Source organism: Salvelinus namaycush, chromosome 5 (genome assembly GCF_016432855.1).
Source record: "Salvelinus namaycush isolate Seneca chromosome 5, SaNama_1.0, whole genome shotgun sequence".
NCBI lineage: Eukaryota > Metazoa > Chordata > Actinopteri > Salmoniformes > Salmonidae > Salvelinus > Salvelinus namaycush.
In genome coordinates, this window is record NC_052311.1 from 7,632,873 (window position 1) to 7,660,405 (window position 27,533).

The 27,533-nt window shown below is 44.1% G+C and overlaps 2 protein-coding genes across 5 annotated transcripts in view; both read left to right on the forward strand.

Annotated features, from left to right (window-relative positions):
- Nucleotides 1-4,745, forward strand: part of LOC120047913 (E3 ubiquitin-protein ligase SH3RF1-like) — a 61,884-nt gene extending 57,139 nt beyond the window's left edge. The window contains exons 5-9 of the mRNA XM_038993507.1: nt 317-487; nt 738-1,024; nt 1,283-1,731; nt 2,184-2,482; nt 4,003-4,745. Of these exons, the coding sequence (XP_038849435.1) occupies nt 317-487; nt 738-1,024; nt 1,283-1,731; nt 2,184-2,482; nt 4,003-4,183 (1,387 nt within the window). The 3' untranslated portion in view covers nt 4,184-4,745. The remainder of the gene's footprint in view (nt 1-316; nt 488-737; nt 1,025-1,282; nt 1,732-2,183; nt 2,483-4,002) is intronic.
- Nucleotides 4,746-5,962: 1,217 nt separating this feature from the next.
- Nucleotides 5,963-27,533, forward strand: part of kif3a (kinesin family member 3A) — a 28,049-nt gene continuing 6,478 nt past the window's right edge. For 2 of the 4 annotated variants that reach the window (XM_038993508.1, XM_038993510.1), the window contains exons 1-12: nt 5,963-6,129; nt 6,778-7,060; nt 8,284-8,428; nt 8,724-8,808; nt 9,488-9,593; nt 13,013-13,152; nt 13,619-13,816; nt 15,027-15,201; nt 16,109-16,207; nt 20,246-20,323; nt 23,904-24,063; nt 24,313-24,493. In XM_038993508.1, coding sequence (XP_038849436.1) covers nt 6,124-6,129; nt 6,778-7,060; nt 8,284-8,428; nt 8,724-8,808; nt 9,488-9,593; nt 13,013-13,152; nt 13,619-13,816; nt 15,027-15,201; nt 16,109-16,207; nt 20,246-20,323; nt 23,904-24,063; nt 24,313-24,493 — 1,656 coding nt within the window. In that variant the 5' untranslated portion in view covers nt 5,963-6,123. Of the gene's footprint in view, nt 6,130-6,777; nt 7,061-8,283; nt 8,429-8,723; nt 8,809-9,487; nt 9,594-13,012; nt 13,153-13,618; nt 13,817-15,026; nt 15,202-16,108; nt 16,209-20,245; nt 20,324-23,903; nt 24,064-24,312; nt 24,494-27,533 lie in introns of all 4 variants that reach the window. The other 2 variants (XM_038993512.1, XM_038993511.1) reach the window with 2 other exon arrangements.

A 27,533-nucleotide genomic window follows, 5' to 3' on the forward strand; every position in this document is an offset into this window, starting at 1 on the left:
CTACACAGCAGAGAAACACTGGAGTAATGTAGTAGTAACGTAATAGTAACTCAGGAGTAATGCAGTAGTAACATGGTAGTAACAACCTCCGCTGACACCAAGCAGTCCGCCACCTAGGAACTCCATCAGCGTTGTGAGTAACACTGGAGTAACACTGGAGTAACACTGGAGTAACATCAGCCGATATCACAATGTGCTGTACAGAAACCCAGCCTAAAACCCCCAAACAGCAACCACTGCAGATGTAGAAGCACATGTGATGATATAGAATTTGTCATCTATGTGAGATTGTGGTAACACGTAATCTGTTCTTCAGGTGTGCTGCTCTGTACTCCTACAAGCCCTGTCGCTCTGAGGAACTGGAGCTGAGGAAAGGGGAGATGGTGGGGGTGTATGGGAAGTTTAAGGAGGGCTGGCTCAGAGGCCTCTCTCTACGGACAGGCAAAGTGGGCATTTTGCCCGGCAACTACGTCACACCTGTCCTCAGGTAAGTGGGAGAGCTATTTCTACCGGTTTCATTAGGCGGACCGTGAGAAACAAGTGACAATTGTTATTGGGATTGTAATGTTGTGGTTTTATATAATCATTGGGAGGATCAGCCTTTCTGTTAGACGATGTGTGTGTCATCATTGACCACTTTCCTACAGTGGTTCCATCTTTTTGACTTTCATTTGTGTCATGGACACCTCATTTATTGATTTTGACAGCAATATCTATCTATTTCCTGTCTGCCACAGAACCTCTGCCAGGCTGTTGGAGTCCAAGGCAGTGACGGCAGGCCCCGGTACAGTCCCTGGAAGAAGAACCTCCTCGTCCTCCAAGAATCCAGCGGTGGTTCTAGCTCTCCACAGGGTCAACTCCGATGAAACGACCTACTCTACTGGACAACGGGTTCCGCAGCAGTCCGCCTCCGTGGCCACGCAGCCTGTGACGTCATCAGGCGGCGCCACCAGAAAGTCCCGGCACGGGGTGGGCTCGGAGGGATGGGACACAGTGAGGAGAGTCTTCCATCGTTCACACAGAGGTGAGAGTGGCGGAAGTTCGTAACTCTACAAAGTTCCATTTTCAATGGTTGGTTTGGCTCCACGGTTGGTTATTATCCTAACATTATGCAGTATTTAACAGTCAGAGATAGTAAACCTGTAAAGACTTCTCTGTTCTAGTTTGTATATGTCTGACAATCACAATATGGAACCAGGAACAGTGCAGTGGAAATTAGATTGATTTGATTTGACAAGGATTCATTTTGAGTGATTTCAAAGTCTTTTTAATGTCCCCTCAGGCTCATCTCAACGGGGAAACCACTACCCCCACACCACCATCTCTTCCAGCTCAGCCCTTCAATCCCAGACCCAGACCCACAGTCAGAGCTCATCCCAGCGCTGTAACCACTACCCCCACACTACCAGTGCCACATCAGGCCTTCAGCCCCATTCTCAGTCCCATTCTCACAGCCAGAACTTTAGCCACATCCAGGCCCCTGGCTACTCCCCTGCTCTGCTCAGGAAGAAACAACACATGAGCATGCTGCCCAATCACAACAGATCTCTGGCCTGGATGTCTGAGGGACCCTCGCCCTCTAGTGGTGGTTTTATGAAGGACAGGGACACTGCTGCCAGAGAGACGTTTGATAGGCAGGTGTTGGAGACGAGGCAAGCAGCATCGAATGGTCAGCAGTCCATCAACTCCATCCTAGTGAGACCAGACGCCCTCAAGAACAACACAGAGAAGGTAACACACCTGCCGTCTAGGTATTATTAAGTAGTGGCGCAACGGTCTAAGGCACTGCATCTCAGTACTTGAGGCGTCACTACAGACACCCTGATTCGATTCCAGGCTGTATCACAACTGGCCGTGATTGGGAGTCCCATAGGGCGGCGCACAGTTGGCCCAGTGTCGTCTGGGTTTGGCCGGGGTAGGCCGTCATTGTAAATAAGAATTTGCTCTTAACTGGCGTGCCTAGTTAAATAAAGATTAAATAAAAAAAATATACAAAATAAATGTAAAAGTAGCTTGGAGGGATAGTTGACTGACTTCATGTCTACTTTGACTTCTATTTCAGATTATCTTTATTGTGACAAGCACATGCTGACTGCCACTGTCTGCTATATCCAGCATCAATCATCTGTATTCCTATTCCACTACAGTATCATAATGTCAACACTGTGTGTTTTATCCCTCAGCCCACCAAGTCAGTGCGGTTCCTGACCCAGCCTGATTCCCCTCCACCACGGCCCAGGACCACCTCCCTGCCCTCGGGTAGCCAGCCTCCCTCCAGTGCTCACCCTGGTCCCCCTCCCCTGGAGGTCTGGGCTCCATCACTCACACTGGGGCGAGACGGGCCTGGGATCATACTGAAAGAAGGCAAGGCTCCTGTTCTTAGGAAAGGTCTGGAGACAAACCCCTCAGATGTTCTGACCCCCAATCAGAAACCTACATCATCAGCACCATCAGCGTCCATACTGTCCAGCAGCCCTAGCAGGTACAGTGAGTTTCATTCAAATTACAGTACACATCAACTCTACAGGAAAGGGCGATAGATATACCAATGTTGACATTGTAATGGTTATGGGGGCAGCTGTGATCTGTGATGAGAGTAACAAGCACCTCCTCTTTCACAAACTGACCTGCTTTGTGTCTTGCTTCAGGAAGTAGGATTTCTGTATTCTGAATGTGATGGTGGTCCTCTGTTGCTCGCTTGCATCACCAAGGGTCGTTAGTTCCTCCTGTACTCCCTGTTCACCCATAACTGCATGGTCAACCACGACTCCAACACCATCATTAAGTTTGCTGATGACACAACAGTGATAGGCCTGATCACCAACCGATGCGACTGCCTATAGGGAGGAGATCAGAGACCTGGCAGTGTGGTGTCAGGATAACAACCTCTCCCTCAACGTGATCAAGACAAAGGAGGTGATCGTGGACTACAGGAAAAGGAGGACCGAGCACAGCCCCATTCTCATCGACTGGGCTGTAGTGGAGCAGGTTGTGAGCTTCAAGTTCCTTGGTGTCCACATCACCAACTAACTATCATGGTCCAAACACACCAAGACGGTCATGAAGAGGGCACGCCAACGCCTTTTCACCCTCAGGAGACTGGAAAGATTTGGCATGGGTCCCCAGATCCTCAAAAAGTTATACAGCTGCACCATCGAGAGCATCCTGACTAGTTGCATCACCGCCCGGTATGGCAACTGCTCGGCCTCCGACCGCAAGGCACTACAGAGGGTAGTGCGTATGGCCCAGTACATCACTGGGGCCAAGCTTCCTGCCATCCAGGGCATTTATACCAGGCGGTGTCAGACGAAGGCGCTAAATATTGCCAAAGACTAGTCACCCTAGTCATAGACTGTTCTCTCTGCTACCGCATGGCAAGTCTAGGTCCAAAAGGCTTCTTAACAGCTTCTACCCCAATGCCATAAGACTCCTGAACAGCTAATCAAATGGCTACCCAGACTATTTGCATTGATCCCGCCCCACTTTTCCACTGCTGCTACTCTCTGTTTATTATCCATGCATAGTCTCTTTTACACCTGTTGTATTCAGCATTTCACTGTAAGGTTCTACACCTGTTGTATTCAGCATTTCACTGTAAGGTTCTACACCTGTTGTATTCAGCATTTCACAGTAAGGTCTACCTACACCTGTTGTATTCAGCATTTCACTGTAAGGTTCTACACCTGTTGTATTCAGCATTTCACAGTAAGGTCTACCTACACCTGTTGTATTCAGCATTTCACTGTAAGGTTCTACACCTGTTGTATTCAGCATTTCACTGTAAGGTTCTACACCTGTTGTATTCGGCGCATGTGACAAATAACATTTAATTTTATTTGAGTTTGATTCCCGCTGGGGCCCCCCATATGTAAAATGTATACATGCATGACTGTAAGTCTCTTTGAATAAAAGCGTCTGCTAAATGGCATCTATTATGTTATGTGTTAGATGGAAAATCTCTTTCTCAATTCCACTCATGAACCTTTCTCTATCCTTCCTCAGACACAGAGTAGTGACGTCATACCAGGCCCATACAGAGTCAGAGATGAGCCTGATGCAGGGTGAGCCTGTCCTGCTTCATAGACATCGGCCCGACGGACGGGTTCTGCTCACCCAGGAGAGCAGTGGCCACACGGGCCTCTTCCATAGCGGTGTTCTACAGTTCTTAGACCGGTTCAGTTGACTGCCTGTAGTGTTTAGTTGTTATGTGTGTTTTTCACATATAAATAGAATGACTAGCATGGGAAAGCTACCTGGACCGTGACAATTTGATAGTACACTCAATATGGCCGCTGGCCCACCCGGGTACAATTAATTTTGCCGCCAGCCCACCCCATCATGTAATGTTGACTTGAAAACCAATGTCCATTCTAGCTATTCTATTTCTATGGATGTGTTGACACTGCCAAATGAGATGCTCAAACTGTGGAAGTGTGTGTGTGTGTGTTTTATCTGTGTGTTGAAAATAATATATTATACTGCCATATAATGACTATATATAAAGTATGTGGACACCCCTTCAAATTTTGTGGATTTGGCTGTTTCAGCCACACCTATTGGTGACAGGTGTATAAAATTGAGCACACAGCCATGCAATCTCCATTGACACAAATTGGCAGTAGAATAGCCTTACTGAAGAGCTCAGTGAAATATCTATTTGGTACTGTCATGGATGCCACCTTTCCAACAAGTCAGTTCGTCAAATTTCTGCCCTGCTAGAGCTTCCCCGGTCAACTGTAAGTGCTGTTATTGTGAAGTGGAAATGTCTAGGAGCAACAACGGCTCAGCCGCGAAGTGGTAGGCCACAGAAGCTCACAGAACGGGACCGCCGAGTGCTGAAGCGCGTGGCGTGTAAAAATCGTCTGTCCTCGGTTACAACACTCACTACCAAGTTCCAAACTGCCTCTGGAAGCAACGTCAGCACAAGAACTGTTCAACTAGTCAGGAGCTTCATGAAATGGGTTTGGGATGAATTGGAACGCCGACTGCACGCCAGGCTTGATCGCCCAACATCAATCAGTGCCCGACCTCACTAATGCTCTTGTTACTGAATGGAAGCAAGTCCCCGCAGCAATGTTCCAACATCTAATGGAAAGTCTTCCCATAAGAGTGGAGGCTGTTATAGCAGCAAAGGGGGAACCAACTCCATATTAATACCCATGATTTTGGAATGAGGTGTCCACATACTCTTGGTCATGTAGTGTATTTTTTCTTTTTGAGGTTCTTTGGACCCGTTTTAAACTAGATAGATAACTATGAGGTTCAGAGATATATTTGTGTATATTTTGATGTGCAGAAGCATGAGAGTTGCATAGACCTACTGTATACATTTATTATTACCAATCCCAGTTGCACAAACCCACCTCAGACCAATGTTTTGCTTAAATAATTTGTGTTCTCTTTATTCAAGAGCTATTAGACACACTAGTCAGTGCCTTTGCAAAGCCCACAGAGTCTAGATTTGAAAAACAATAACAGCCCTCTTACCAGAGGCAAAATGTATGCAAAAGTGATGATCATATAGTGGTAATAAACAATGCTTTCGTCAACTATAGCATGCGTTTGTTACATTCTCAACATGATTTTGCTGAATAACTGCACACCCATGGTATGTGTTCTGTCCTGCACTTTGAAGACTTCAGAAAACATGCACAGGTGTCCTCTAACAAATTCTACTTCTCTGCTCTTTACTTTGTGAGTGCTGAAAATAAATCATGTATGACACATTGTAGTTAAAAGACTAATTTTATTGGCTGTTGCATGGATCATGATCCCCTATTCTGTTTTCCATCTTACTCTATATCATCCCGTTTTTCAACAAACATTATTGTTTTTCATTAAAGCAAATAGTGAGATAGTCCTTTTACCTCCACCTATGGCGATGCAATCTCTAATGTACTTTACTGTACACTACACCCCCCTCCACCATTCTACTGCGCGGCCGCAGATTCAATTCGTTCAGGCTTGACCATTTTATCAGCATCGGAGGAAATGGGCCACTGATGAAATAGGCACTGCCTTGGCATCTAAATCATTTTTGTAAGATAAACACTACCATCAAAGCATCCAAAAGCGTTTTCTATTGTCTCATGTAATTTTAAACATCAAAACTAAAGTCTTAAAATGCCGGTAAGTGGGCCCTTTGTATTTCGCTGTTTTTCAGAGGTGTTCCTCCCTCCACCCGAATGATATGATGCTAACGTTAGTTTAGCTAGCTAGCTTCGTCTTGGGTTTTGGATGAGCTAGCTAGCTAATGCTATTTTCAACCTATTTTAGACAGTGTCATTATATTTGATAGATATGCAGCCATATACATTAAAACCAGGATACAGCAAGGGCATGCAGTTAGCCAAGTTATTGTGTTAACTGAGTTTTATTCGTTGTGCATAACGATGCAGCAGCTGGTTAGTAAACATGCTAACATTAGTTAGCTTGCTTGCCTAGCAACAGCAAGAGTTTGCATGCAATACATTGCAGATTAGTTACGTGCCCGCAAGTATTGATTGGCAATACACTGAACTAGCAGGTTGCTCTTTCAACTATCTTGACAGTTAATTAGCTATCTAACTATCTTAACTAACGTTAGCTGGGCGGTAATGTTAGTTTGCTAACTGGATTCATTATAGCAAGCCAGCCAGTTTGTCTCCCTTTGCTGTGGTGAGATTATTAACGTTAGCTATGAGCGATGTTTTCATATTGCATTGCATGAGGCATCGGCTCTGAAGTCATGTAGCTACTAGGTGGCTGGCATCATGAATAGTTATTCCCCCCTTGCAGAGCAACAAGATGGACAAATCTGACAAGCCGGAGGTCATGGACAACGTCAAAGTGGTTGTGCGATGTCGCCCGCTGAACCAGAAGGAGAGGAGTATGGGCCACAAGCAGGCCGTCAGTGTGGATGAGAACCGAGGAACCATAACCGTCAACAAATTAGAGACTACCCACGAACCCCCCAAGACCTTCACGTTTGACACCGTGTTCGGACCAGACAGCAAACAGCTGGACGTTTACAATCTGACAGCCCGCCCCATCATAGACTCAGTATTGGAGGGTTACAATGGTAAGTGGAGAGAGGATTTGAAATGATCTGTCCATTCACTGTTGCTGACACACCATGCAGAACTACACAATTGCATTTGTTCAAATCAAATCAAGCTTTATTCCTACAGCATATTACAGACATGCAGTGCAATGTGCTTTATAGGGGGAAAAACAATGGAATTAAAATATGAAATATTTACTACACAACAAACATAAGTTTGACACAAACTGAAAAATTTAAAAGCATCTTAAAGGAAAAGCAAAGGTAAAAATATGTGTTTTAAGATCTCTTTTAAATATGTCCACAGTTACGTCGTCCCCCCCCCCCCCCCCCCCCCTCAGGTTCTCTGGCAGGCTATTCCAGAGGCTGGGGGCATAATAACTAAAGGCTGCCTCTCCATGCCTCTTGATCCTAGGCTTTGAGATAATTAAAAGGCCAGAGGACCTGAGGAACCTAGTGGGTACTGAAAGGTTTGGATTTCTGAGCTTTAACTATAATTAATCATTAGTTATAAAAGAGACAATGAGGGGTGCCATAATGAAGTTTGGGAGGGGCTGAGTGCAGGGGGAAAAAATGGTGGCAGTACTGATAAGGGGAGGAACCGCTTAAGGCCCATATCACTCAGCTCCCTGACTAGCAATAAGGATGAACTGTTTAGTGATAAGGAGGAGACTCCACCCAAAGTGGGGTATGTATACTACCACGGGTGAAACCATGTCTTTGTCTAATGCAGCTGTATTGACCCTCTTGGAAGAATAAACTTGGTTTAAGCTTTCACAGTGTCCGTGGAGTTCTGACTCTAGTAATAGAGCCTAACAGTACGTAACTTAAAAGCATGTCTGACATGTATTGGGGTGCACAATCGTGGATTGATTTTAAAAACCAATAGAATAATCTTAAAATGTATTCTTAAACTCACACGCAACTAGTGCAGAGACCTTAAAACCGGTGTAATGTGTGTTCTCCATCTGGTCTTGGTCAGTACCCGTGCTGCAGCATTCTGTATGTTTTACAGTTGACCAATGGCTTTCTTGGGTAGACCAGACAGGAGAGCATTACAGTAGTCAAGCCTGCTTGTAATATAAGCATGGATGAGAGTCTCTATATCAAGGGCGGTTTGCGGACACAGATTAAGCATAGTAGAAATTCTCCATTTAACGTGTTTTTTGGTCCAGGACAAGGCTCAATCTGCCTGGAAACCACCTCTTAATGTTTTAATACTGAGCCTGTGTTTTCTCCAGGGACTATCTTTGCGTACGGACAGACAGGGACAGGAAAGACGTTCACCATGGAGGGAGTGAGGGCAGTGCCAGAGCTCAGAGGAATAATCCCCAACTCCTTTGCTCATGTGTTCGGGCACATCGCCAAAGCAGAGGGGGACACCCGGTAAGGACATTAACACAAACGGGCAAAATAATCGAACAATATTAGTTCATTGCCAGGCAGTTGTTTGATGCAACATGCTATGACTTGACTTGACTTATTATTTTCAGCCCCTAGGAGAGCAAAAGGCCTCAATCACACAACACTGGTTAAGACACTGGTTGGAGTCAACGTAAACAGAAAATGCTTATAGGCCTACAAGACAAAAAAAGACAGGCACTGTTTTTGACATGCTTGCTGCTGACAGTCTCTCAGTTTGAGGTTGATTTGAAATAAGTATCTTACCTCTCATCCGCAGGTTCTTAGTTCGCGTGTCTTATCTGGAGATTTACAATGAAGAAGTGAGGGACCTGCTGGGGAAGGACCAGATGCAGAGGCTGGAGGTTATAGATGTTTCATATGATATGATGATATGCTTCTCAGAAAAACCATCCCGTTCATTTAGCAAGAAACAGCTGTAGATATGAAGAACGTTATCCCATTTAATTAGATTAACCATACAAGAATATATATTCAAAAAAAAAAAAAACTGGTGCTAGCTTCATAGGTAGTAGCTTATTGGTTTGATTTCAAATCAAATGTATTTATAAATCCCTTCTTACATCAGCTGATATCTCAAAGTGCTGTACAGAAACCCAGCACGGTGGCTTTGTAGATTTGTAGATACGACCACAGTGACCAAATGATAAAGAGGAGCATGACAACGTTGTTGGTGCCTAGAAGCATAGAATGGGACATTACACAATACTAGGGGCCCAGAAAGGGAATTAAAGAGGATTTCCTTATCATAACTAATCTCCATTGGTTTGTCAATAATACATCAATGTCATTGGTTCCTGAAAGGAGACAACAGGACATAGCACATGACTGGGATGTTCTCTGTTAAGGGAACTATAGACGATTTAAACCTCTCATAATTCACTTCTTAGTTTCTAATACAGATGAGCATGATAACGTTGTTGGTTCCCAGGAGGGAATTTAAGATATGAATGTATAAGAGGAATTCAAGAGTTTTGCCTGCTCCTAACTCATATCATTGATTTGTGTTTGTGTGACCATCAGGTGAAGGAGAGGCCAGATGTCGGTGTTTACATCAAGGACCTGTCTGGTTATGTGGTGAACAACGCTGATGACATGGACAGGATTATGACAATGGGGCACAAGAACCGTAAAGATTCACACAAAGCATTTAGAAGAGTTCTAAGCATTAGAATTCATGATCGTACACTATATACCATTTGCCAGACCCCCCTCACAAAATAGGTTTCTAACCTCAAGGGTTCTGTCTTACTATCCAGGTCTGTACCTAAACAATTCGAGCTTCTACTTCTAAAAATTCACCTTTCCAGAAACAAGTCTCTCACCGTTGCCACCCACTGCCCCCAGCTGTGCCCTCGACACCATATGTCGGGGCGGCAGGTAGCCTAGTGGTTAGGGCGTTGGACTAGTAACCGAAAGGTTGCAAGATCGAATCCCCGAGCTGACAAGGTAAAACAAAATATGTCGTTCTGCCTCTGAAGAAGGCAGTTAACCCACTGTTCCTAGGCAGTCATTGAAAATAAGAATTTGTTCTTAACTAACTTGCCTAGTTAAATAAAGGTAAAAAAAAGTGAATTGATTGCCCCCCCCCATCTATCTTCTGAGCTCGTGCTACTAGGTGACCTAAACTGGGACATGCTTAACACCCCAGCCATCCTATAATCTAAGTTTGGTGCCCTCAATCTCACACAAATTATCAATGAACCTACCAGGTACAACCCCAAATCCGTAAACACGGGCACCCTCATAGATATCATCCTAACTAACTCGTCCTCCAAATACACATCTGCTGTCTTCAACCAGGATCTCAGCGATCACTGCCTCATTGCCTGCATCCGTAATGGGTCTGCGATCAAACTACCACCTCTCATCACTGTCAAACGCTCCCTAAAACACTTCTGCGAGCAGGCCTTTCTAATCGACATATTCCGGGGTATCCTGGAATGACATTGACCTCATCTCGTCAGTAGATGATGCCTGGCTATTCTTTAAAAGTTCCTTCCTCACCATCTTAAACAAGCATGCCCCATTCAAAAAATGTAGAACCAGTAATAGATATAGTCCTTGGTTCACTCCAGACCTGTCTGCCCTTGACCAGCACAAAAACATCCTGTGGCATTCTGCATTAGCATCGAATAGCCCCCGTGATATGCAACTTTTAAGGGAAGTTAGGAACAAATATACACAGGTAGTTAGGAAAGCTAAGGCTAGCTTTTTCAAACAGAAATTTGCATCCTGTAGTACTAACTCAAAAAAGTTCTGGGACACTGTAAAGTCCATTGAGAATAAGAGCACCTCCTCCCAGCTGCCCACTGCTCTGAGGCTAGGAAACACTGTTACCACTGATAAATCCACTATAATTGAGAATTTCAATAAGCATTTCTCTACGGCTGGCCATGCTTTCCACCTGGCTACCCCTACCCCGGTCAACTGCCCGGCACCCCCCACAGCAACCCGCCAAAGCCCCCACCATTTCTCTTTCACCCAAATCCAGATAGCTGATGTTCTGAAAGAGCGGCAAAATATGTACCCCTACAAATCAGCCGGGCTAGACAATCTGGACCCTCTCTTTCTAAAATTATCTGCCAAAATTGTTGCAACCCCTATTACTAGCCTGTTCAACCTCTCTTTCGTATCGTCTGAGATCCCCATAGATTGAAAAGCTGCCGCAGTCATCCCGCTCTTCAAAGGGGGTGACACTCTAGACCCAAACTGCTACAGACCTATATCTATCCTACCCTGCCTTTCTAAAATCTTTGAAAGCCAAGTTAACAAACAGATGACCAACCATTTCGAATCCCACCGTACCTTCTCCACTTTGCGATCTGGTTTCAGAGCTGGTCATGGGTGCATCTCAGCCACACTCAAGGTCCTAAACGACATCATAACCACCATCGATAAGAGACATTACTGTGCAGCCGTATTCATCAACCTGGCCAAGGCTTTCGACTCTGTCAATCACCACATTCTTATTGGCAGACTCAGCCTTGGTTTCTCAAAGGATTGCCTCGCCTGGTTTACCAACTACTATGATAGAGTTCAGTGTGTCCGGAGGAGGGCCTGTTGTCCGGACCTCTGGCAGTCTCTATGGGGGTGCCACAGGGTTCAATTCTCAGGCAGACTCTTCTCTGTATACATCAATGATGTCACTCTTGCTGCTGGTGATTCTCTGATCCACCTCTACGCAGACGACACCATTCTGTATACTTCTAGCCCCTCTTTGGACACTGTGTTAACAACCCTCCAGACGAGCTTCAATGCCATACAACTCTCCTTCCGTGGCCTCCAACTGCTCTTAAATGCAAGTAAAACTAAATGCATGCTATTCAATCGATCACTGCCCGCACCTGCCCGCCCGTCCAGCATCACTACTCTGGACGGCTCTGACTAGGAATACGTGGACAACTACAAATACCTAGGTGTCTGGTTAGACTGTAAACTCTCCTTCCAGACTCACATCAAACATTTAATCCAAAGTTAAATCTAGAATCGGCTTCCTATATCGCAACAAAGCATCCTTCACTCATGCTGCCAAACATACCCTCGTAAAACTGACCATCCTACCGATCCTCGACTTCGGCGATGTCATCAATTAAATATCCTCCAACACTCTACTCAACAAATTGGATGCAGTCTATCACAGTGCCATCCATTTTGTCACCAAAGCCCCATACACTACCCACCACTGCGACCTGTACGCTCTCGTTGGTTGGCCCTCGTTTCATACTCGTCGCCAAACCCACTGGCTCCAGGTTATCTACAAGTCTCTGCTAGCTAAAGCCCCACCTTATCTCAGCTCACTGGTCACCATAGCAGCGCCCACTCCTAGCACGCGCTCCAGCAGGTATGTCTCACTGGTCACCCCCAAAGCCAATTCCTCCTTCGGCCGCCTTTCCTTCCAGTTCTCTGCTGCCAATGACTGGAACGAACTGCAAAAATCACTGAAGCTGGAGACTCATATCTCCCTCACTAGCTTTAAGCACCAGCTGTCAGAGCAGCTCATAGATCACTGCACCTGTACATAGCCCATCTGTAAATAGCCCATCCAACTACCTCATCCCCATACTGTATTTATTTATTTATCTTGCTCCTTTGCACCCCAGTATCTCTACTTGCACATTCATCTTCTGCATATCTACCATTCCAGTGTTTAATTGCTATATTGTAATTACTTCGCCACTATGGCCTATTTATTGCCTTAACTCCCTTATCTTACCTCATTTGCACTCACTGTATATATACTTTTTGTTTTCTTTTTTTCTACTGTATTATTGACCTGTATGTTTTGTTTATTCCATGTGTAACTCTGTGTTGTTGTATGTGTCGAGTTGCTATGCTTTATCTTGGCCAGGTCGCAGTTGCAAATGAGAACTTGTTCTCAACTAGCCTACCTGGTTAAATAAAGGTGAAATAAAAATTGTCCTGGTTAAATAAAGGTTACAATCACACTCATGGAAGTTACTATGAAGTGCAACCAAGTTATTATGAAGTGAACCAAGAAAGTTTATGTTTTATGTTTCTGAATGTGTTATGCTTTTTCCTACCCAGGCTCGGTTGGCTCCACCAACATGAATGAACACAGCTCTCGCTCTCATGCCATCTTCACCATCACCATCGAGTGCAGTGAGAAGGGTGTGGATGGAGACCAGCACGTACGCATGGGAAAACTCCACTTAGTGGATCTGGCGGTAAGGAAGTCACATGAACATTTACTGTGAAATAGAATAAAGATATAATTTACCTCAACAGATATCAAACCGATGGAATCTCCCAGAGAGAGAACTTGATGCTTTGAAGGAGTAAGCACATTTTGGTAACTTGGTATCTGTTTTTTGAGATATAAGAACCAAATCTGTATAGATTACCTTCATACATTTCTCTGGCTATGGTTTTCTTAGTCTCTGCAATGGGAATTATAATTTGAATTCCAATATAGGATTTTTATGAACATTTTGAGTCCAATTATCAATGTTTAAAGGCCGCTAGGTGAAGTCAGTAAGCCCTGTTGAGCGTGTTCTTATCAGATTCAACATGTTATTGTGGAATGGAAATGTATCTGTGGCTTTAAGGCATGTGGCCCACACATAGCAAACAGACAGAAAACATATCATCAGTTAACCCCCCCACACTGTTCTCTCTCTTTCTCTCCCCCAGGGTTCTGAGCGTCAGGGGAAGACGGGAGCGACTGGCCAGCGGCTGAAAGAGGCCACTAAGATCAACCTATCTCTGTCCACGCTGGGTAACGTCATCTCAGCCCTGGTGGACGGGAAGAGCACCCACGTCCCCTACAGGAACTCTAAACTCACCCGCCTGCTGCAGGACTCACTGGGGGGAAACTCCAAGACCATGATGGTAACTAACAACACGTCCTGCTTTTACTTCCTGCTGTTTTAATGCTATGGGTACACACAAAATGGCTGCCAGTACTCCCATTCTACATCATTGACTTGGTTGTGGAGGCCCGTTCTACTCATTCTAGTTCTGTGTTGGCACCAATCAGTGTCAATGGTAGCAATGACTCATTAGTTTTGATGTCACATGCACAAGTACAGTGAAATGCCTTTTCTTGTAAACTCAAAACCCAACATTTGCAGTAATCACTAACAATGTAATACTAGAATAAACAGTAAATAAGTAAGCATGTTATATACAGGGTCAGTTCCAATACTATATTTACATATGCAGGGATACAAACATATAAACGCAACATGTAAAGTGTTGGTTTCATGAGCTGAAATAAAAGATACCAGAAATGTTCCATATGCACGCATTATGCATGCATTACATATGTGCACCTTGTGCTGGGGACAATAAAAGGCCAATTTAAAATGTGCAATTTTGTCACACAACGCCACAGATTTTTCAAGTTTTGAGGGAGCGTGCAATTGGCCTGTTGACTGCAGGAATGTCCACCAGAGCTGTTGCCAGAGAATTTAATGTTAATTTATCTACCATAAGTCACCTCCAATGTAGTTTTAGAACATTTTGGCAGTACGTCCAACCGGCCTGACAACAGCAGACCATGTGTAACCACGCCATCTGGCTTCTTCACCTGCGGGATCGTCTGAGACCAGCCACCCGGACAGCTGATTAAGCTGTATTTCTGTCTGTAATAAAGCCCTTTTATGAGGGAAAAACTCATTCTGATTGGCCTGGCTCCCCAGTGGATGGGCCTGGCTACCAAGTGGTTCGCCCTATGCCCTCCCAGGCTCACCCAAGGCTGAGCCCCTGCCCATTCATGTGAAATCCAATGATTAAGGCCTCATTTATTTATTTAAATTGACTGATTTCCTTATGAACTTTAACTTGTTGAAATTGTTGCGTTTTGTGTATTTTGTTAGTTATTTATCCGTCTTATTACTTGGGGGTAGATCAGATTAAGTGACACAAATGCCAACTGGCATCCAATTTTGAAAACGATGAATAAATACATGTATACAAATATTTAATTTATTATGATTAAGTCTACCAAGCTCTCGTTCCTTGCTGTTCTTTCATAAAAGGTCTGATTTTAATCTCTCATAATATATATCGTATTCTCATAAACCTTCTCAACGGTCAGTGTGCGAACATCGGCCCAGCGGACTATAACTACGACGAGACCATCAGCACGCTGCGTTACGCCAACCGGGCCAAGAACATCAAGAACAAAGCCCGGATCAATGAAGACCCCAAGGATGCCCTGCTACGGCAGTTCCAGAAGGAGATCGAAGACCTTAAGAAGAAACTCCAAGAAGGTCAGTTAGTGGTCCTCTCTATTGATGCTGTCTTCATTTGGGACAGGAGTTGTAATAAGACAAACACACTTCTGTGTTCAAGTTAGGATTGGATCCAAAGACTTTTTAAGGGCTGATTTCCCGTTTCCTAATCTTAGACTGAAAAGTATGCTTCATGGAGAATCGTTTTAGTCCAAGACTAGTCTTAATCTATTTCTAGTAAACCTGCGCTAAGGGTTTAAGGACAGTAAACCTGCGCTACGGGTTTAAGGACAGTAAACCTGCGCTACGGGTTTAAGGACAGTAAACCTGCGCTAAGGGTTTAAGGAGAGTAAACCTGCGCTAAGGGTTTAAGGAGAGTTAACCTGCGCTAAGGGTTTAAGGAGAGTAAACCTGCGCTAAGGGTTTAAGGAGAGTTAACCTGCGCTAAGGGTTTAAGGAGAGTTAACCTGCGCTAAGGGTTTAAGGAGAGTTAACCTGCGCTAAGGGTTTAAGGAGAGTTAACCTGCGCTAAGGGTTTAAGGAGAGTTAGCCTGCACTAAGGGTTTAAGGAGAGTTAACCTGCACTAAGGGTTTAAGGAGAGTTAACCTGCGCTAAGGGTTTAAGGAGAGTAAACCTGCGCTAAGGGTTTAAGGAGAGTAAACCTGCGCTAAGGGTTTAAGGAGAGTAAACCTGCGCTAAGGGTTTAAGGAGAGTTAACCTGCGCTAAGGGTTTAAGGAGAGTTAACCTGCGCTAAGGGTTTAAGGAGAGTTAACCTGCGCTAAGGGTTTAAGGAGAGTTAACCTGCGCTAAGGGTTTAAGGAGAGTTAACCTGCGCTAAGGGTTTAAGGAGAGTTAACCTGCGCTAAGGGTTTAAGGAGAGTTAACCTGCGCTAAGGGTTTAAGGAGAGTTTGTAACTAAATTGTTTTCTGTTCTGCTGTTCCAGGGGAAGAGATCTCCGGGTCGGAGGGCAGTGGATCAGAAGAGATGGATGAAGGAGATGACGAGGGAAGAGAAGGAGGAGAGGGACGAAGGAAACGGAGAGGTAAGGGGCCCCGTTCTTCCTCTCTCCCAACAGGACTGTGTGAATGGTGCTTTGGCTCCTTATGAAGGTCACTAGGTTTCTGTGAAGGGCACTAGGCTTCTATGAAGTGTACTGGGCTTCGGTAAAAAGTTGTCCACTAATATAGGGTATAGGATGCTATTTGGGATGCAGCAGAGGACTGCTCCCCAGTCCCCATGTCCCTTGATGCTTTTTAAAACTTAATACACAAAGAAAATATGTTTCAGAGAAGAGTTGGGTTTGTTTATGGCAACTCTGCTCCCAGCCCTGCATTAGGAAGATGCACTTTAATGCACTCTAATACAACGGGGGAAAAACTGATGCATGAATTCTTGCAAACACAAGCATCTTAGCCATTTATTGTTGACGCTATCATCAAAGGTTTGTCCGCCCGCATGTGAAAGTGTTGTCAGTCAGATGTTAGACATGATTATTAGTGTGGGCTTATTTCCTGATGACTAAAATGAGTCAGCATCCTCCATGTGAAGGTAATCGCTCTGAAAGTACCCAGAAGCCATGTAGAGAGAGCGCCATGGCCTCTGTGTGTACTCTGGCTTAATAAACACTAAACTGGTTTCGGTAGTCTGAGCTAGGAAGTTCCCCAAGGCGTAGTCACCTTGCCCTTTTTAGGTTAGGCAAAAGGTGGAAAAGATAAGAAAATGTGAAACTGTACACATCTACGGTGGCTTCAGAAAGTATTCATACCCCTTGACTTATTCCACATTTTGTTGTGTTACAGCCTGAATTCAAAATGGATTAAATGTATGTTTTGTATCTACACACACTACCCCATAATGACAGTAAAAACATGTTTTTAGAAATTCTTGCAAATTTATAGAAATTTAAATACAGAAATATCTCATTTACGTAAATATTCACACCCCTGAGTCAATACATATTAGACCTTTGACAGTGATTACAGCTGTGAGTCTTTCTGGGTAAGCCTCTAAGAGCTTTCCACACCTGTCAATTTTCAAGTCTTGCCATAGATTTTCAAGCAGATTTAAGTCAAAACTAACTCGGTCACTCAGGAACATTCACTGTCTTCTTGGTAAGCAACTCCAGTGTAGATTTGGCCTTGTGTTTTAGGTTATTGTCCTGCTGAAAGGTGAATTCATCTCCCAGTGTCTGGTGGATTTTGCCCGTGCTAAACTCCATTCCGTTTATTTATTATCCTGAAAAACTCCCCAGTCCTTAATGATAACAAGCATACCCATAACATGATGCAGCCACCACTATGCCTGAAAATATGGAGAGTGGTACTCAGTAATGTGTTGTATTGGATTTGCCTCAAACAAAACACTTTGTATTTAGGACAAAAAGTGAATTGCTTTACCAAATGTTTTGTAGTATTATTTTACTGTCTTGTTGCAAACAGGATGTATGTTTTTGAATATTTTATTCTGTACATGCTACCTTTTCACTCTGTCAAATAGGTTAGTATTGTGGAGTATCTACAATGTTGTTGATCAATGCTCAGTTTTCTCCTATCACAGCCATTAAACTCTAACTGTTTTAAAGTCACCATTGGCCTCATGGTGAAATCCCTGAGCGGTTTCCTTCCTCTCCAGCAACTGAGTTAGGAAGGACGCCTGTATCTTTGTAGTGACGGGGAGTATTGATACACCATCCACAGTGTAATTAATAACTTCACCATGTTCAAAGGGATATTCAATGTCTGCTTCTTTATGTTTACCCATCTACCAAAAGGTGCCCTTCTTTCTTTGCGAGGCATTGGAAAACCTCCCTGGTCTTTGTGGTTGAATCTGTGTTTGAAATTCAATGCTGGACTGAGGGACCTTCCAGATAATTGTATGTGTCGGGTACAGAGATGAGGTCGTCATTAAAACATGTTAAAACATGTTAAACGATATTATTACAACCAGAGTGGGTCCATGTAACTTATTATGTGACTTGTTAAGCAAATATTTACTACTGAACTTATTTAGGCTTGTCATACCAAAGAGGATGAATACTTATGGACTCAAGACATTTCAGTAAACATTTAGAAAAACATAATTCCACTTTGACATTATGGGGCATTGTATGTTCGTCAGTGACAAAAAATAATCTCAATTTAGACCACTTACAAATTCAGGCTGTAACACAACAAAATGTGAAAGTTAAGGGGTTTGAATACTTTCTGAAGGTACTGTTCACGTCAGAATGATCATTCACACATCATTCTCAAAGTATTACTATATTTATTGGGACCTCCTGATAGTCTTTAATACACTGCTGTCATAGTACAACTAGTGTCTTGACAGTTTTTCTTGGTCATGTGACCTGATCAGGAAACACTGGGCTCTGTGTATAACCTTGTAGCCTTTGTGCTGTTCGCTTTAAATTAGACGTTGGATGCTATGGTGCTGCACTGTATATTACATTATTGTGTGTGTGTGTGTGTGTGTGTGTGTGTGTGTTAGGGCTGGGCGATATGGTCAAAAACCTTATTTCTTTCACGATATACACTGAGGACACCTGTTCTTTCCATGACAGACTGACCAGGTGAATCCAGGTGAAAGCTATGATCCCTTATTGATGTCACTTGTTAAATCTACTTCAATCAGAGTAGATGAAGGGGAGGAGACGGGTTAAAGAAATGTTTTTAATCCTTCAGACAATTGAGTCATGGATGGTGTATGTGTGCCATTCAGAGGGTGAATGGACAAGACAACGGGGTATGATATTAGGTGCCAGGCGCGGTTTGAGAACTGCAACACTGCTGTGTTTTTCACATTCAACAGTTTTTTGAGTGTATCAAGGATGGTCCACCTCCCAAAGGACATCCAGCCAACTTGACACAACTGTGGGAAGCATTGGAGTCAACATGGGCCAGTATCCCTGTGGAACGCTTTCGACACCTTGTAGAGTCCAATGAATTGAGGCTGTTCTGACGGGGGCGCGACTCAATATTAGGAAGGTGTTCTTAATGTTTTGTACACTCAGTGTTTGAATATTTTCTCTAAATTATCTTTGTTGTACAGTTAAAAACCTCTTAAGGATCAGACCCTTTTTTTTCTATTTTTGCCTAAAATGACATACCCAAATCTAACTGCCTGTAGCTCAGGACCTGAAGCAAGGATATGCATATTCTTGGTACCATTTGAAAGGAAACACTTTAAAGTTTGCGGAAATGTTAAATTAATGTACGAGAATATAACACAATAGATCTGGGAAAAGATCATACAAACAAAAAAACATACGTTTTCTATATATTTTTGTTGGTTTCATCGTCTTTGAAATCCAAGAGAAAGACCATAATATAATGTAGGAGTCTAGGCACAATTTAGATTTTGGCCACTAGATGCCAGTAGTGTGTGCAAAGTTTCAGATTGATCCAGTGAAACATTGCAATGCTGCACAATATTTTCTATCAAGTCGAATTGGTCAATTGAAAACATTTTAAAGTACATAACTATAGAGAACATACAAAAATGATATGGTAATACAACATTTCATTTGACACACTCCCAGGAATGTCATACATGATGGATCATTAGCTTATACACTAACTTTCACACATCTAGATAGCAGGGTGGGTGTGGAGCCAGAGACAGCAGGGGTTCAAACTGTAGAACCCAGTTCCTACATTTGAATATAATGGATTTTATCAAACATTTTACCTAGATTCTTGCAATACAGGCATTTGGAACATCGCACTATAACATACATTTAAATTAATTTGATATATCGCCCAGCCCTAGTGTGTGCGTGCGTTCGCTGTCCATGCACTGCTTAATGTAGCTGGTTATATCAACCGTATAGGATTGGCTTGTAGGCTGGTTGCTCTCCAGATTTGTTGTGCTTTCTCCATGACCCCATTTGCCCCCATCCCGCTCTCCTCCATCTCTCGCTCTATCTGTGGTCGGCGTGTCCTTGGAGCCTCTCTTTCTCTCTCCTTATCTTCTCTCTCCCTCCCTCTCCCCATACTTCCATCACCCCCCCCTCTCGGTCCACTCCATCTCTTTCTGTGTTTGACATGTCCCTGTTGAGTGTCTACTCTACTCTGTGTTGCAGGCAGTGGCAGCAGCATCAGTAGCTCAGACTCCTCTATAGAGGCACAGACCACTGAGGAGAAACCCAAGGCTCAGACTAGTGAGTGGGAGCAGCTTGCTGTCTGCACTACCAACCCTACCACCAACTGCTAGTTAATATGGTCCAGGGACCGTATTCACATAGCATCTCAGAGTTGAGAGTGCCGATCTAGGATCTGTTTTGCCTTTTAGGCCTATATCATAATGATTTTATGGACAAGGGGGCCTGATCCTAGATCAGCACTCCCAACTCTGAGGAACCTGATAGACCCAGACCTACAAACTGGCCCTGATCTGTAGGTGCTGTGGCTAACTCCTCAAAGTATTGACCGGAGTTATCTCAGGACCCTCCTAATGTTAACCTTCCCTACCTGCCTGCCTGCCCTGCCTGCCCTACCAGTCTTATATAAACAGTTGAAGTCTGAAGTTTATATACACCTTAGCCAAATACATTTAAACTCAGTTTTTCACAATTCCTGACATTTAATCCTAGTAAAAATTCCCTGTCTTAGGTCAGTTAGGATCACCACTTTATTTTAAGAATGTGAAATGTTAGAATAATAGTCGAGAGAATGATTTATTTCAGCTTTTATTTCTTTCATCACATTCCCAGTGGTTCAGAAGTTTACATACACTCAATTAGTATTTGGTAGCATTGCCTTTAAATTGTTTAACTTGGGTCAAACGTTTCAGGTAGCCTTCCACAAGCTTCCCACAATAAGTTGGGTGAATTTTGGCCCATTCCTCCTGACAGAGCTGGTGTAAGTGAGTCAGGTTTGTAGGCCTCCTTGCTCGAACATGCTTTTTCATTTCTGTCCACAAAAGTTCTATAGGATTGAGGTCAGGGCTTTGTGATAGCCACTCCAATACCTTGGCTTTGTTGTCCTTAAGCCATTTTGCCACAACTTTGGAAGTATGCTTGGGGTCATTGTCCATTTGGAAGACCCATCTGCGACCAAGTTTTAACTTCCTGACTGATGTCTTCAGATGTTGCTTCAATATATCCTCATGATGCCATCTATTTTGTGAAGTGCACCAGTCCCTCCTGCAGCAAAGCACCCCCACAACATGATGCTGCCACCCCCGTGCTTCACGGTTGGGATGGTGTTCTTCGGCTTGCAAGCCTCCCCCCTTTTCCTCCAAACATAATGATGGTCATTATGGCCAAACAGTTCTATTTTTGTTTCATCAGACCAGAGGACATTTCTCCAAAAAGTACAATCTTTGTCCCCATGTGCAGTTGCAAACCGTAGTCTGGCTTTTTGATGGCGGTTTTGGAGCAGTGGCTTCTTCCTTGCTGAGCGGCCATTCAGGTTATGTCGATTATAGGACTTGTTTTTACAAGTGGATAAAGATACTTTTGTAGCTGTTTCCTCCAGCATCCTCACAAGGTCCTTTGCTGTTGTTCTGGGATTGATTTGCACTTTTCGCACCGAAGTACGTTCATCTCTAGGAGACAGAACGCGTCTCCTTCCTGAGCGGTATGACGGCTGCGTGGTCCCATGGTGTTTATACTTGCCCACTATTGTTCGTACAGATGAACGTGGTACCTTCAGGCGTTTGGAAATTGCTCCCAAGGATGAACCAGACTTGTGGAGGTCTACAATTATTTTTCTGAGGTCTTGGCTGATTTCTTTTGATTTTCCCATGATGTCAAGCAAAGAGACACTGAGTTTGAAAGTAGGCCTTGAAATACATCCACAGGTACACCTCCAATTGACTCAAATTACGTCAATTAGCCTATCAGAAGCTTCTAAAGCCATGACATAATTTTCTGGAATTTTCCAAGCTGTTTAAAGGCACAGTCATCTTACTGTATGTAAACTTCTGACCCACTGGAATTGTGAAACAGTGAATTATAAGTCTGTAAACAACAATTGTTGGAAAAATGACTTGTGTCATGCACAAAGTACATGTCCTAACCGACTTGCCAAAACTTTAGTTTGTTAACAAGAAATTTGTGGAGTGGTTGAAAAACGAGTTATAATGACTCCATCCTAAGTAATGTAAACATCCGACTTCAACTGTTTCTCATACTCTCTTTTTATCTGTCTGTTCTCTGTCTCCTATTTCTCTCGTTCTGTCTGTCTGTCTCTGTCTTTCTGTTTCTCTGTCTCCTATTTCTTTCTTGGTCTGTCTGTCTGTCTCTGTCTTTGTTTCTCTGTCTCCTATTTATCTCTTGGTCTGTCTGTCTGTCTGTCTCTGTCTTTGTTTCTCTGTCTCCTATTTATCTCTTGGTCTGTCTGTCTGTCTGTCTCTGTCTTTGTTTCTCTGTCTCCTATTTCTCTCTTGGTCTGTCTGTCTGTCTGTCTGTCTCTGTCTTTCTGTTTCTCTGTCTCCTATTTATCTCTTGGTCTGTCTGTCTGTCTGTCTCTGTCTTTGTTTCTCTGTCTCCTATTTATCTCTTGGTCTGTCTGTCTGTCTGTGCCTCCTCTCTGAGGAGTCTAGAAGACTGTTCCAAACTGCACCCTATCCCCTACATAGAGGACTCTGGCCAAAAGTAGGACACAAAATAGGTAATAGGGTGCCGTTTAGGATACATCCAATGTCTCTAGTCTGGTTCTAGATCTGTATGTGCAACTTCTTTACTCTGGTTGTCAGACAGATCTGGGACCAGGTTATATTTGCAATTTATTTCAGCGAACTGATAGAATTTAATTGAATTATCGAACTGATAGAATTTAATTGACTTGACTAACTAGCTTTAACGCTAACAAAAAACGTCAACAGAATGAAATCTATGGTTCAGTCAGTCAGTATGATTGAAGGTTCTCTCTCTCTATTACTGTACTGCCACTTTGTCATGGTCTTCTCCATCACTTACTGTCTTCATGTCTATATCTCTGAGAGAGAGTGCCTTGTGAATAGGCCTGAGGCCTGCACTCTGTCTAGAAGCTGTTCTCAAATGGCACCCTATTCCCTATGTAGTGCGCTACTTTTTACCAGGGCCCATAGGGCATAGTGCACTATTTAGGGAATTAGGGTCCCATTTGAGACACACACAGATATCTTTAAAAGCACCTTTTAACTTCCTGCTCGTAATCTAATGAATAGTATCTGCAGAAAGTACAGACTGCTGTCTCTTCATCAAGGAGCTGAATCATACAGCCGATGCAGTTTTTACTGCTCTGTAGAAGACTGTAGCTACTATCTAACACCTTGGAGAGAGAGACTATATGTGTGTTACATCTAATATTTGACTAATTGACCATTGTAATATGATGTGCTGTCTTAGCCTGGTCCCAGATCTGTTTGTGCACGGTGTGACAATGACCATAGGAGTTGGCAAGACGACACAAATAGATCTGGGACCAGACTGGTGCTGTTTAAACACACCTACAAATCAGACTGGGTTGGGTGTAGGGTGATGTTCCCCTAGAGGCAGATCTTAGATCAGTTTTGCATGTTCTAATGGTGAAGGTTAGGGATTGGGCGAGGGGAAGCTGATCCTACATCTGCATTCTGTACCTAGGGGAAACTTCCCCCTCCCCTTAGTGGGTGGGTTGAGGTGGTAGGAAGGATCTGAAGAATAACATGTCATTAAGAAACGTCCATGATGGCTGTGGACTTCAGGGATCCGGCTCTATAAGTCAAATAAATGATCACTATTATTATTATTATTATTATTATTATTATTAAAGGGAAGAAGAAGAAGGTTTCTCCTGACAAGATGGTGGAGATGCAGGCGAAAATCGAGGAGGAGAGGAAGGAGCTAGAAGCCAAGCTGGACATGGAGGAGGAGGAGAGGAACAAGGCCAGGGCAGAACTGGAGAAGAGAGAGAAGGATCTGCTCAAAGCGCAGTGAGTATAGTCTGGGGTTGCAAACATTCCCTAAATTCCCAAGTTCTCCAGAAATCACAGTTGAAGAATTATCTACTGCTTTAAAATATTATCCAACGCTTGCCCCCCTACCCCTAGATACTTTTGGATGCCCTCTTGTAGATTTGAGACATCCTAGAAGGGTATAAGCAATATGCCAGAAACTCCACCTAGCCTACTGAAGGTATTTTCAGATCTACTGAGCCCTGACCTCTAACCTCCTTCCCCTAGGCAGGAGCATCACCTGCTGCTGGAGAAGCTGTCAGCCCTGGAGAAGAAGGTGATCGTAGGAGGAGTGGACCTCCTGGCCAAGGCTGAGGAGCAGGAGAAACTACTGCAGGAGTCTAACAATGAGTTAGAGGAGAGACGCAGGAGGGCTGAGCAGCTCCGCAGAGAGCTAGAGGAGAAGGAGGTATACCTTCTTACACACTATATTACAGGGCCTTCAGAAAGCAGCTCTGCAGAGAGCTAGAGGAGAAGGAGGTATACCATCTTACACCCTGTATCACAATATATTACAGAGCCTTCAGAAAGCAGCTCTGCAGAGAGCTAGAGGAGAAGGAGGTATACCATCTTACACCCTGTATCACAATATATTACAGAGCCTTCAGAAAGCAGCTCTGCAGAGAGCTAGAGGAGAAGGAGGTATACCATCTTACACCCTGTATCACAATATATTACAGAGCCTTCAGAAAGCAGCTCTGCAGAGAGCTAGAGGAGAAGGAGGTATACCATCTTACACCCTGTATCACAATATATTACAGAGCCTTCAGAGAGTATTCACAACCGTTTGACTTATTCCACATGTTGTTGTGTTACAGCCTGAATTTAAAATAGATAACATTGAGATTTTGTGTCACTGGTCTACACACAAAACCCAATAATGTCAAAGTGGAATGATGTTTTTTGAAATTCAGGCTGTAACACAACAACAACAAAAGTCAAGGGGTGTGAATAGTTTCTGAAGACTCTGTACATCTCAATATGGATGTAGGACTATCAACGCAAAGCAGCGCTGCAGAGAACTGGAGGAAGAGGAGTTATAGCACACAGTGAAATAGGGCATCTACATTCAAAGGAGGGGGGGGGGGGTAACCAGGCTGAGTCTTAGTTCAGCCAACTGAAGAGCTGTAATGCATATATGCCTCAGTGGTTAACTCTGACAGCATGCCAAGCATTTCTACATCAAAATGCTCACCACCAAACTTCCTGTGTCTGTCTGAGTGGAGAGGGGATGTTGATCAGTGATAAGTGGAGATGTTATATTTTGGTATGAGGGCACTGACAGGAAAAGGATATGACATCATCGTCATTCCCAGCATATTGGGTACCGAAATGAGTCATTTAACGTAAACTCAGAAAAAAAATGATTAATGAACATGCACCTGTGGAACGGTCGTTAAGACACTAACAGCTTACAGACGGTAGGCAATTAAGGTCACAGTTATGAAAACTTAGGACACTAAAAAGGCCTTTCTACTGACTCTGAAAAACACCAAAATAAAGAGGCCTAGGGTCCCTGCTCATCTGCGTGAACGTGCCTTAGGCATGCTGCAAGGAGGCATGAGGATCGCAGATGTGGCCAGGGCAATAAATTGCAATACTGTGAGACGCCTTAGACAGCGTTACAGGGAGACAGGACGGATAGCTGATCGTCCTCGCAGTGGCAGACCACGTGTAACAACACCCACACAGGATCGGTACATCCGAACATCACACCTGCGGTACAAGTACAGGAAGGCAACAACACCTGCCCGAGTTACACCAGGAACGCACAATCCCTCTAGTGCTCAGACTGTCCGCAATAGGCTGAGAGAGGCTGGACTGAAGGCCAAACATTTACAGTACAGATTCTTTTATGGGACAATTTACAAATGTTTTTGTGCAAGATAATTAGAAAAATTGTAAATGTATAAATTGGTTCTCTTAATTTAATGAATTTAACATTATTTGTTGATGTGAAAATCATTTACCGATTTGAACGTTGTCCTCAGATTTTTGGGTGAGGTGGGGGTCACCAGAACATCTGGTGGAAAAAAAATGGGGTCCATGTTGAAGAAGTTTGAATAGCTCTGCTTTAAAGTCACACCAGTCAGCACCTTGCTAGTTCAGATGAGATGCCTGCTTTGCTTTTCTCAGTCTGAAAAGGACAATGTCATCTGTCAATGAGCAGAGGAACATAATACATGCTGCAAACTGACAATAACAGACCAATACTGAAGGATCAGTAGTGTTGATAAATCCCTGAAGCGTATTGATCTGATATTTCACTTAGTAATGGTTGACTGAATTATCTCCTTAATTCCAACAGATTTTATGACATCAGAAGTTTATTTTATTACATCAGCAGGTTCCTTCTTCACACACTCATCAATTTACTCTTTGATTCCATGAGGAAGTCTGTTGAATGTTCTGCTGAAATGAGCTAGTGGTCAGAAGTAGTGCCCTATGTAGTGTATCATTTGAGACAGCCATTGTTGACTCGATCTTGTTGCCAGAGAAAACCACAATGGGGTGGAAAGCCTTCAGGCATTATTGTTTTCCTGCATGTACTGTTGTCCCTGTCTGGAGCAGTCTACTGTTGTCCCCGTCTGGAGCAGTCTACTGTTGTCTCCGCCTGGAGCAGTCTACTGTTGTCCCCGTCTGGAGCAGTCTACTGGTGTCCCCGTCTGGAGCGGTCTACTGTTGTCTCCGCCTGGAGCAGTCTACTGTTGTCCCCGTCTGGAGCAGTCTACTGTTGTCCCCGTCTGGAGCAGTCTACTGTTGTCTCCGCCTGGAGCAGTCTACTGTTGTCCCCGTCTGGAGCAGTCTACTGTTGTCTCCGCCTGGAGCAGTCTACTGTTGTCCCCGTCTGGAGCAGTCTACTGTTGTCCCCGTCTGGAGCAGTCTACTGTTGTCTCCGCCTGGAGCAGTCTACTGTTGTCCCCGTCTGGAGCAGTCTACTGTTGTCTCCGCCTGGAGCAGTCTACTGTTGTCCCCGTCTGGAGCAGTCTACTGTTGTCTCCGCCTGGAGCAGTCTACTGTTGTCCCCGTCTGGAGCAGTCTACTGTTGTCTCCGCCTGGAGCAGTCTACTGTTGTCCCCGTCTGGAGCAGTCTACTGTTGTCCCCGTCTGGAGCGGTTTACTGTTGTCCCCGTCTGGAGCGGTCTACTGTTGTCTCCGCCTGGAGCGGTCTACTGTTGTCCCCGTCTGGAGCGGTCTACTGTTGTCCCCGTCTGGAGCAGTCTACTGTTGTCCCCGTCTGGAGCGGTCTACTGTTGTCTCCGTCTGGAGCGGTCTACTGTTGTCTCCGTCTGGAGCGGTCTACTGTTGTCTCCGTCTGGAGCGGTCTACTGTTGTCCCCGTCTGGAGCGGTCTACTGTTGTCCCCGTCTGGAGCGGTCTACTGTTGTCTCCGTCTGGAGCGGTCTACTGTTGTCTCCGTCTGGAGCGGTCTACTGTTGTCTCCGTCTG